Source organism: Salmo trutta, chromosome 27 (genome assembly GCF_901001165.1).
Source record: "Salmo trutta chromosome 27, fSalTru1.1, whole genome shotgun sequence".
In the NCBI taxonomy this organism is placed as follows: Eukaryota; Metazoa; Chordata; class Actinopteri; order Salmoniformes; family Salmonidae; genus Salmo; species Salmo trutta.
In genome coordinates this window covers 31,098,799-31,110,878 of record NC_042983.1, presented here as the reverse complement: position 1 = coordinate 31,110,878, position 12,080 = coordinate 31,098,799, and the positions used below count along the sequence as shown (strand labels likewise).

The 12,080-nt window shown below is 42.4% G+C and overlaps 1 protein-coding gene across 2 annotated transcripts in view; it reads right to left on the bottom strand.

Moving 5' to 3' along the window:
* Positions 1-11,873, bottom strand: part of LOC115164896 (retinoic acid receptor RXR-alpha-B) — a 35,583-nt gene extending 23,710 nt beyond the window's left edge. For both annotated transcript variants that reach the window (XM_029717799.1, XM_029717800.1), the window contains exons 1-2: positions 11,522-11,873; positions 6,334-6,465 (exon numbers count right to left, since the gene is read on the bottom strand). In XM_029717799.1, the coding sequence (XP_029573659.1) occupies positions 6,334-6,465; positions 11,522-11,549 (160 nt within the window). In that variant the 5' untranslated portion in view covers positions 11,550-11,873. The remainder of the gene's footprint in view (positions 1-6,333; positions 6,466-11,521) is intronic.
* Between the last annotated feature and the right edge of the window lie 207 nt (positions 11,874-12,080).

Sequence of the window (12,080 nt, the reverse complement as noted above, 5' to 3'; positions counted from 1 at the left end):
GTTGGCCCACTGTCAAGTGTCAATGTGCAGCGGGTTGGACGGAGTCAGGCGCAGGACACAGAACTGAGTAAAAAACATATTTTACTCGAATAAACCACAAAATAATTCCACGCAGGGAAAATACTCCAGCTCACAGAAATAGCGAACACTTAACAACGAACAAACACGCACAAAACCATGTGGGAACCAGAGGGTTAAATAGGGAATAAATAATAATGGAATGGAAACCAGGTGTGTACAATAAAGACAAAACAAATGGACAATGAAATGTAGATCGGTGGCGGCTAGAAAGCCGGTGACGTCGACCGCCGAACGCCGCCCGAACAAGGAGAGGCACCAACTTCGGCGGAAGTCGTGACACCCACATCATGCCATCACAATGTGATCTGATTATATTAGACCAATGACTGTTCGTCTGGGTAAGGTGTGGGCCCTCCTATCAACCAATCAGGGCTGTGTATGTAAATATCTTCAAATTTGTTTCCTAATGACCACATGATAAGACTGGGCATTTAAAAGGCCAAAGGAGGCTCAGGGAAATAAATGAAACAAAATATATTTTGGAGTTATTTTCATTAAACAAACACATACAAACACACACAGTAATTTATTACAATCACAAAGACTGCACGGGGGCTTTAATGATATGTTCCAAAAAAAAACATTAATGGACCCAAAAGGAGTTGAATAAATGGGCATGGCAGAAATGTGTTTATCCAAAATGTGTTTATCCAGAAATGTGGATAAACAACCTATTTCGTTGAATAATGTACTAAAAGGGAGAGATGGCAGCCAGTGAATGGTTTCGGAAAGAGATATAATTTCAGTGAAGAGATTGAGTTTAACTGTGACATGATTCGTCCCTAATGACTCCTGGGACTGAAAATAGGGAGGGACTGCATGAACTTGTCCAATTTGTTGCAAAACAGTAAAGAAATACATATAAGTTGTGTGCCCTAATGAACCTGAGTCTGATAAAGACCTGGCATAGACACAGTAGAGGCATCTCCACTGCACTTGCATCTCTCCAACCATCCTCTGCTGTAAGCAGCACAGACAGACACTACTACATGAAACCTGACCCCTGACATCACCATAGCAGTCTAAAGAGGGACATTGTACTGTAATTGTTGTTGTACCCACATAATCCAATAGAACATCTATTGTTATATGCCGCTTATACCACACACTTGCCTCAGTGTTTCCCCTTGGAAACATTAGTGTGGGGGAGGGGGGTGGCAATGCTGCAGTTGTAGAGGCCCTCTTGGCCGCAGAGACAAAACGCTTCTGTTTTAAAGCTAATTTCCTTCAATTGTACACTTTTTGCCATGGGGCTGAGAGAAAATGTGCAGTTTTAAACAAATTTTACCATGGCTTATACAGTGTTCTTATGCTATCTGAGTGACTCAAACATTATAACAAAATCAATGGGGGCCCAATGCCATGCCATTTTTTGAATTTTAGATTCTCCCTGACTGTCTAGTTGTTATTTTGGGGACTGTTAGTTCTCAAAGATTCTCTTATTTAAAAAATATATAGGTCCACTATCTTTTCTACATACTTTATATCTGATTTTAGTCTTTTAAGTTTACACTGAAAACTATTTACCATCCCAAAAAATATATATAAACAAATAATAATAATGATGATTATTATTTATTAAACTTTTTGTAGTGGCGACCACGATTTAGCAGTGGCGGTGAGCCTCCGCTAAATGCATATAGGGGAAACACTGTCTCACAAAATCACTTGTCTCCCTCTCCTGTAAAGATGTGTTTCTCTAAGAAGGCATGTGTAGAAAGCTATCCCCGCGCTGCCAGTCTGCTTTCACTATAGCCCAGGCAGCGGCACTCATCATCAGGAAAACATAAGCCTAGTGCTGGGAAGAAACCCTCTTCAAATTGGCTTCCTCTCCCATCCAATCATACAGTGCATTTGGAAAGTATTCAGACACCTTCACTTTTTCCAAATGTTGTTACGTTACAGCCTTATTCTAAAATGTATTACATCGTTTTTTGCCTCACCAATCTACACACAATAACTCATAATGAAGAAGCAAAAATATTTTTTTTCTATTTTTTTTGTAAATGTATAAAAAAAAGAAGTATTCAGACACTTCACTCAGTACTTTGTTGAAGCACTTTTGGCAGCGATTACAACCTTGAGTCTTCTTGGGTATTACGCTACAAGCTTGGCATACCTGTATTTGGGGAGTTTCTCCAATTTTTCTCTGCAGATGCTCTCAAACTCTGTCAGATTGGATGGGAGCGTTGCTGCCAGCTATTTTCAGGTCTCTCCAGAGATGTTCGAACAGGTTCAAGTCCGAGCTCTGGCTGAGCCACTCAAGGACATTCAGAGACTTTTCCTGAAGCCACTCCTGCGTTGTCTAGGCTGTGTGGTTAAGGTCATTGTCCTTTTGGAAGGTTAACTTTCGCCCCAGTTTGAGGTCCTTAGTGCTCTGGAGCAGATTTTCATCAAGGATCTCTCTGTAATTTGCTCCGTTCATCTTTCCCTCGATCCTGCCTAGTCTCCCAGTCCCTGACACTGAAAAACATCCCCACAGCATGATGCTGCCACCACCATGCTTCACCGTAGGTATGGTGCCAGGTTTCCTCCAGACGTGGCGCTTAGCATTCAGGCCAAAGAGTTCAATCTTGGTTTCATCAGACCAGAGAATGTTGTTTCTCATGGTCAGAGAGTCCTTGACTTTTGGCAAACTCCAAGCGGGCTGTCATGTGCCTTATACTGAGGAGTGGCTTCCTTATGGCCACTCTACCATAAAGGCCTGATTGGTGGAGTGCTGCAGAGATGAGGAACTCTGAACCTCTGTCAGAGTGACCATTGGGTTATTGGTCACCTCCCTGACAAAGGCCCTTCTCCCCCGATTGCTCACTTTTCCCCGATTGCCCATTGTGTTCTTGGGGACCTTCAATGCCACAGACATTTTTTGATACCATTCCCCAGATCTTTGCTTCGACACAATCCTATCTCAGAGCTCTACTGACAAGTTTTCAACCTCATGGCTTGGTTTTTGCTCTGACATGCTCTGTCAATTTCAAACAACCTGTTTTTATTTTGTCATGATAGGGTATTATGTGTAGATTGATGAGGAAAATTGTTTATTTAATCAATTTTAGAATAAGGCTGTAACGTAACAAAATGTGGAAAAAGTCAAGGCGTCTGAATACTTTCCGAATGCACTGTAGGTCAGCCCAGATATTCCATTCGCCCATTCTGCTTTACCCAGTAACTGAAACATTGCATTAAACCTTCTGGTTTGTGCAGACCTTTCTCATGTGTAGTTTTTATACACGTGTAATCGGCCTGTGTGTAGCTGGTGTAGAGAGGCAGGCGCAGGACAGAAGATATGAGTAATCAACATATTTACTCAAGTATTCACAAATACAACACAATATACCGAGCCCACAACAACGGACCGTATACAAGACAAACAATTACTCACAAACAAACATGGGGGAACAGAGGGTTATATAATGAACAAGTAATTGGGGGATTGAAACCAGGTGTGTAAGACAAAGAAAAAACAAATGGAAAATGAAAAGTGGATCGGCGATGGCTAGAAAGCCGGTGACGTCGACCGCCGAACGCCGCCCGAACTAGGAGAGGGACCGACTTCGGCGGAAGTCGCGACAACATGTGCATGTAATGTAGTCTCCCCTCCCCACGGCTTTGTTTGGTTTCAGGTGACAAAAGTTCTTCCAAGTTTGGATTGCTGCGCTATTCTCAGTCCTCGGAGAAAGAATCCTCTCAAGGCTGTGTGTGAGACATGTCAACCCACCACATCACAGAGAAGTGTTAAAGTCATCTGCATGCCCTCTGGAGGTTCCCATCATCCTCTTGTCTATTCTGAACCGCAGATAGCATGTTATCATTGGGACTTTCCATAGCAAATGAACACCTCAGGAACTATAACAAGGCAATAGAAGCGATTCGGTTCTGTACAAACCGTTTAAACGCAGTTCAACAAACCAATGACTAGATGAAACTCTAATCAAGGCTCATGACTAGTTTTATCTGTTATTTAGATGTCAGATAAGTGTTTATGTGGATGAATATGTTTTACTGAATCAACATTCTACCAGTTGCATTTGATAGGTAATTACTGGATTTTTTCACACATCAGATGGGACTGTGAGGGCTGTGAAAGAGAACTCAGCTCAGGCTGTGTTGTAACATCCCACTGGGAACAGATGTCAATTCAACATCTATTCCATGTTGGTTCAACGTAATTTCATATAAATTGTGTGGAAAAACGTTGATGCAACTAGTGTGTGCCCATTGGGATGTCGACATAGGAAAATATTATTTGTAGTTGACACAGTTTTCAGGCAAAGACAACAACAAAAAAGTCCACCAAGAGGTTGAATATTAAAAATCCTAAAAATAAAAATATAAGGTAGTTGATACCACCACGCTCCACTAGAATACCCTGCCAGTCATGTTTTTGTGTTGTTTTTCTGGAAAATTGTATTGATTTGTCAGTTCCATGTAAAGTAATTGAATGATTACATTTCCAATCATGTTTACATACTGTTATCATTATTAATCATGTACAATTACAAACCAAAAATGCCCAATGCAGACACTATTTTACATTATATCATATACATGTATATACAACAGTAACTGGTTGATACAGGTGAGACAAACAGAAATTGTATAAGTGATGCACAGGTGTGTTCCTGCCAGGGGGTTTAATACAGCTGTGTTCCTGCTAGGGGGTTTATCACAGGTGTGTTCCTGCCAGAGGGTTTATCACAGGTGTGTTCCTGCTAGGGGGTTTATCACAGGTGTGTTCCTGCCAGGGGGTTTATCACAGGTGTGTTCCTGCCAGGGGGTTTATCACAGGTGTGTTCCTGCCAGGGGGTTTATCACAGGTGTGTTCCTGCTCGGGGGTTTATCACAGGTGTGTTCCTGCTAGGGAGTTTATCACAGGTGTGTTCCTGCCAGGGGGTTTATCACAGGTGTGTTCCTGCTAGGGGGTTTATCACAGGTGTGTTCCTGCTAGGGGGTTTATCACAGGTGTGTTCCTGCCAGGGAGTTTATCACAGGTGTAATCCTGCCAGGGGGTTTATCACAGGTGTGTTCCTGCTAGGGGGTTTATCACAGGTGTGTTCCTGCTAGGGGGTTTATCACAGGTGTGTTCCTGCCAGGGGGTTTATCACAGGTGTGTTCCTGCTAGGGGGTTTATCACAGGTGTGTTCCTGCCAGGGGGTTTATCACAGGTGTGTTCCTGCCAGGGGGTTTATCACAGGTGTGTTCCTGCCAGGGGGTTTATCACAGGTGTGTTCCTGCCAGGGGGTTTACCACAGGTGTGTTCCTGCTAGGGGGTTTACCACAGGTGTGTTCCTGCTCGGGGGTTTATCACAGCTGTGTTCCTGCCAGGGGGTTTATCACAGGTGTGTTCCTGCCCGGGGGTTTATCACAGGTGTGTTCCTGCTAGGGAGTTTATCACAGGTGTGTTCCTGCTAGGGAGTTTATCACAGGTGTGTTGCTGCCAGGGGGTTTATCACAGGTGTGTTCCTGCCAGGGGGTTTATCGCAGGTGTGTTCCTGCTAGGGGGTTTATCACAGGTGTGTTCCTGCTAGGGGGTTTATCACAGGTGTGTTCCTGCCAGGGGGTTTATCACAGGTGTGTTCCTGCCAGGGGGTTTATCACAGGTGTGTTCCTGCTAGGGAGTTTATCACAGGTGTGTTCCTGCTAGGGAGTTTATCACAGGTGTGTTCCTGCTTGGGGGTTTATCACAGGTGTGTTCCTGCCAGGGGATTTATCACAGGTGTATTCCTGCTCGGGGGTTTATCACAGGTGTGTTCCTGCTAGGGGGTTTATCACAGGTGTGTTCCTGCCAGGGGGTTTATCACAGGTGTGTTCCTGCCAGGGGGTTTATCACAGGTGTGTTCCTGCCAGGGGGTTTATCACAGGTGTGTTCCTGCTAGGGGGTTCATCACAGGTGTGTTCCTGCTCGGGGGTTTATCACAGGTGTGTTCCTGCTAGGGGGTTTATCACAGGTATGTTCCTGCTAGGGGGTTTATCACAGGTATGTTCCTGCTAGGGGGTTTATCACAGGTATGTTCCTGCTAGGGGGTTTATCACAGCTGTGTTCCTGCTAGGGGGTTTATCACAGGTGTGTTCCTGCTTGGGGGTTTATCAAAGCTGTGTTCCTGCTAGGGGGTTTATCACAGCTGTGTTCCTGCTAGGGGGTTTATCAAAGCTGTGTTCCTGCTAGGGGGTTTATCACAGCTGTGTTCCTGCTAGGGGGTTTATCACAGCTGTGTTCCTGCTAGGGGGTTTATAAAAGGTGTGTTCCTTTACCTGTGGTTCTCCTGTGCTGGTGAAGTGGGCAAATGCCTGTTTGGCACAAGCATGCTTTGGGCGAGCCGCCTGTCTCCCCCGGGCACCATCGCTGAGGAGGTGGGGCTACCGAGCACTGGCTCTTGAGGAAGCCTGTAGGGGCATATCACATGGGAAAGGACTATTAATCCCACTGGATGAGGAATTCTCTTCAGAACACAGCAGAGCTCACATGCACAATGAAAACAGAAATCTCACAACAGCTGATGAGTCCACCCATCTAGTACCTTTATCAAGTGGAAGGTAGTTCAATCAGGCATAAGCCAATTATATTTACATACATTTCAAGTAACATACTTTAGTTCAATACATTGAGAATAAAACAAGAACAAAGGCCAGTGGGTGCAGTAAAACAAAACAAAAAGGTCAAAAAATATAACCTTTTTTATTGGGATCTAGGGATTGGAAGCACTTCAAAGACGTTCTTATCAGTGATAGGTGTGCTACTGAAATGGCCTCTAGACACAAGGAAAACACTCCAAGTAAAACACTCAGTGGTGTAAAGTACTTAAGTAAAAATACTTTTAAGCACAACTTAAGTAGATTTTGGGGGTATCTGTACTTTACTATTTATATTTTTTACTACTTTTACTTTTACTTCACTAGAAAATAATATTTTCCCTGACCCCCAAAAGTACTTGTTACATTTTGAATGCTTAGCAGGACAGAAAATGGTCCAATTCACACACTTATCAACAGAACCTCCCTGGTCATCCCTACTGCCTCTGATCTGGCGGACTCACTAAACACAAATGCATCGTATGTAAATTATGTCTGACTGTTGGTGTGCCCCTGGCTATCTGTAATTTAAAAAAAAATTATAAATTGTGCCGTCTGGTTTGCTTTAAATTATTCATACTTGTCACGATTGTCGTCGGTGAAAGCGGACCAAAATGCAGCAGGTACGTGTATGCTCATTTTGACTTTTATTTAACTATCAAAAGAACACTCCAAAACACGAAAACGAACGAACAACAAACAGTCTGGCAAAGCCTAGGGCTGAACACAGAACAATCACCCACAAATCACAAACACACCCTTATATATGGGACTCTCAATCAAAGGCAGATAGACAACACCTGCCTTCAACTGAGAGTCCCAACCCCAATTAACCAACATAGAAACACACTCACCAGACTAGACATAGAAATACATAAACAGACTATAAACCAAAACCCCGGAAATACTAAATCAAACACCCCTTAACCAAACACACCACCCTGAACCACATAAAACAAATACCCTCTGTCACGCCCTGACCAAATTACAAAACAATTAACCTTATATACTGGCCAGGACGTGACAATACTTTTACTCTTAATACTTACGTATATTTAAAACCAAATACTTTTAGACTTTTACTCAAGTAGTAATTTACTGGGTGACTTTCACTTTTACTTGAGTCATTTTCTATTAAGGTATCTTTACACTGCAATGAAAACACTCCAAAGAAAGCACTCCAAGGCAAACACTCCAAGGAAAACACTCCAAGGAAAACATTCTGTTTGATTTTATTGATTTCAGTGACACTTCCTTCCTTTAAAGAGCCAGGTTTACGAGACCTCTGCTTGTGTTGTTGCTTTCTTGGAATAGAATCATCCTGCCTGGACTTGTATTTGGTTTCCAAGATAATCAAGACAGGGGGTCAGAGTTCAGCGGTGTAGTCCAATACATCAATAACGTCATAAACAGAGCATGGCTGGAGGGACAGACCTACAGCAGTGTCCTCTATTGTCGTTGTGTGACCATTTGATAAGAAGTCGCCTTCAAGTGTCTTTTGTTAAGCCGATGGCTACATTACAGAAGAGTGGAAGCAGGACTCTCCAACATTTCCATTTCACAAGATGCCAATCATTAAGTGACCTATTGTGTTGTCTTATGTGTTGTAGGTAGGCTTTTTGAGAGTGCAGATGTATTGAACTTTACTTAGAAGTGTTGGCAAGCCGAGTTTAGATGAAGGATTTTTGGATGACCTTGTCCAAAGAAACTATGTTAGCTCTTTGCACCCATATTCTGGTCTGAAGGCCTAATTAGAAAGAAGCAACAATGAGCATACCCATAAAAAAATCTTTAAACAATTATCTTATTGAAAATAAAAAGTATCTTTGTCACAGTAAAGACGGAGTGCATACTGCTGATGCTGACAATGCAGCTCTTTGAATGTAATAGGTCATTCACCAGCTTTAAACCCCATGCTATACTATCTACACTTTTAGGCAAAAGGGTTCCCAAACGGTTCTTCGGCTGTCCCCATAGGATAACCCTTTTTGGTTCCAGGTAGAACTATTTTGGGTTCCATGTAGAACCCTCTGGGGAAACAGTTTTACATGGAACCCAATAAAGTTCTTCCTGGAACCAAACGGGTTCTACCTGGAACCAAAAAGTCTTCTTCAAAGGGTTATTCTATGGGGACAGCCAAAGATACCATTTCGGTTCTAGATAGCACCTTTTTTTCTAAGAGTGTACTGCCAAATTCTCTAGAATGACATTGGAGGCACAATATCCAAGCTGTGAAATCTGAGCTGATGCAGCAAGAGAGAAAAGACAGTGGAAAAAATGGTGTGCGCGTGTGTGTGCGTGCCTATACCCCATAGCATGTGATCCAGGCAGGGGAAGTTTTGACCCCAGGTTCAACTTCATGGTCAGGGTTTATTCCTCAACTCATTCTTCGAGTCAGCTCTGCTCTGAATAGCCCCGCCCTCTCTGCCTTTCTCAGGACCCGACCCGTATACACAAGGCATCTCGGGGAAGGAGTGTTGATCTAGGATCAGGTTCCACCCTGTAGATGCTGTATAATCTTATTCATTATGATATAAAAGGCAAAACAGATCCTAGGTTTTGGCCATGCCTTATGTAAGACACAAGTCTCTCAATAATACAGAGACAATGTTCTCTTCTAAAAAAAATGTTTTTTTTTGTGAGATTTCATTTTTTTAAAGACACAAAGTTCCTTTGACATAGACTGAGACAGGGAATCATTTAATACACAGTGTCCAGACTTCCCTCTCTCTCCTGATCCTTTCATTAATAAATTTCATGGCCAAAACAATTCCCCTTCTGCTGCCTTCTAGTACAATATTAGGGAGAAGCTGTTAGCTCATTTACCGTAATACAGCTCATTTACAGTTAATACATACTGTAGCAAAGCAGCTTATACCATTGGATAACAAATCTGCCTCATGAGAGTATATCAATTTCACTCTCTTTGGTAAAAACAGAACAATAACAATAATTCCAAAAACAGGAACACAGGCAATTGCACACACTCACACACACACGCAGACACACAGTTGATTGTTGTACAGTGCGTGTTCCCTGAGCCAGATTCCATCACAGGTTGAACCTCAGGTGCACCAGAAGAAATATTGAGCTCTGAGCTCATGATCGAATATCTTGACAAGGGATCTCACAGCATACCCAATCACCACAGTAGTGCTTTCATCCTGAGGCCATTACAGAAGAACAGCCAGGTTACTATCTGTTGGCTGAGCCTGGCTGGTCCTCACTCACTTTTACCAGAGATGGAGAAAACCATTTAGTCTGTGCAGTCAGTCACTGACAGCGGAATGCTCACTGCACTGATGTCAGACACATATATCACCTCAACTAGCTGTTCATCTGTCTCTTGTTCATAGGTTGACAATGCAAAAGCAAAATGCAGTCAGCAATGAGCAAAATAATCAGAATAATGCAATTAATATTCAGGAAGGTGAGTTCCAATGTGAGTCCCCAATACTGCCACTTGCAATCCACTTGCAAATCATGTTCATCACATACATTGTGCAGTTTACCGGTAAACTTCATGACAAAATACGCCCATAATAAAACAGAACTCAGATATCTTATTAAAGCTCTTATTTTGAAATTACCAGCAAACCATCCATCGTCTGTAGTTTGCCTCCGAGTACACTGTAGGCTACAGTGCAATGAGGAGCATGCTGCTGGTGCTGGCATTGTTTTTGTAGACGGACTGGCCTGGGACTTGTGGTTGTCTGTGAAACATTGACCTAAAGCAATTAAGTTCCCCTTTAAACCTCAACAAAATAAAAGGGACAGCTGCAGACCTTCACAATGGACCAAACTTCACCTTAGACACAGACCTGCCATGCTGTAAAACATCATTGTTCTGTTTAAATGATGGGGTCTTGACTGACTAAATACGCCCTTCCAGGTTGAAGGGCGTATTTAGCAACGACCATGGACTTGGGAGGATATGGACTAGGTGTGTGGCTTCCTTGTGGAAATCTAGCTAGTGCTCTCGCAGCCTGTAAAAGTTAAATAGCTACAACATGGAGTCCATCTAGGAATGGTCTTCCATATAGGCAACACGGTGAAAGATCAGCTCTGTCCAGTCAACTGGGAAGAGGGGTCAAGAAAAACATCTGACACACACAAACAGCTGAATTAATACACATAAAAGAGAATAGTGGTGATGAAACAATATTGTACTTGTAGAATAAGTTCATATTTCGAGGGAAATAGTATAGCCTAGTGTATACTGTTTCTAAAATGATAGCAGGGGAGTGAACAACTCTCAACAACAGCAACAACAACAAACTACTTCTCACCAGAGAGTTCTGTTAAAAATAAGTATCAGAATGCCAGTTAATACCTTCCTAGATATTCTGAAATAAAAACAAGATTTATATGTATATATCAAGCTATTGAGATTTTTTTATTTTGTATTATTGAGAATACATTATAACAGGGTACGTTTTTCTGAATGGATTATCTAAATAAAGGTAGCCTGGAAAAACGAAATGCTGAATGATCATTGTTGGTTTATGCAATAATCAGTTTGCCAAATCTTCATATTCACACTCATATTTACACGTTATTATCGCACGTCCTGGATTGAAATGTCTTCCTGCCGAGCATGTATTACTCTAAACGTTTTAATGTGTCCTCTATGTTGTAATCATCATCAACTGTTCATACCATAATGTATTACAAATTGGTTACAAAGTATCTCGCATAAAAGTTTATCCTTCAACGATAATCGACTCGCCTATTAGGCTACTTTCTCTATGTCATGATGACTGATGTTATCAAATGTGCCACAACAACAGTGTTCCAGAAGTCTTTGCAATGGAAGGACCAGTGGCAATAACAAATTGTAATGTCACATTTTATATCGGATGAAACTTACCAAAAGAAAGGAATGGTTTGGTTTCCATGTTAGCTCATACCAGCGAATCTTCCCAACAGCAATATCGGCCTATCACAGATCAAGAAGCCAAACATATGCTCTAGTGAAAGGGACAGTTCTAGCCTTGGTCGAAATCCAGCGATGTCACCGCCGACTTCGTGAAATCCGGACGTGAATTCAGATTCACAATACCTTCCGTTTACTGTGTTTAGTCCCACAACCATTGCTAGTGTGCTTACCACAACCTATGATGGGGACCCTCCAAGGGGGATTCCCAGTATGGCTTCAAGAATCAGCGACAGCCTATTGTGTAGACCTATTATTGTGCCCCCATCCTTGAGCCCTAAATGTTGATTGGCAGAAAGCTGTTGTATATAAGACCTTGTACCACTGGTATGACCAAACGTTTATTTTTACTGCTGTAATTAGGTTGGTAAACAGTTTATAATAGCAATAAGGCACCTCGGGGGTTTGTGGTGTATTGCCAATATACCACGGTAAAGGGCTATGTCCAGGTACTCTGCGTTACGTGGTGCCTAAGAACACCCATTAGCAGTGG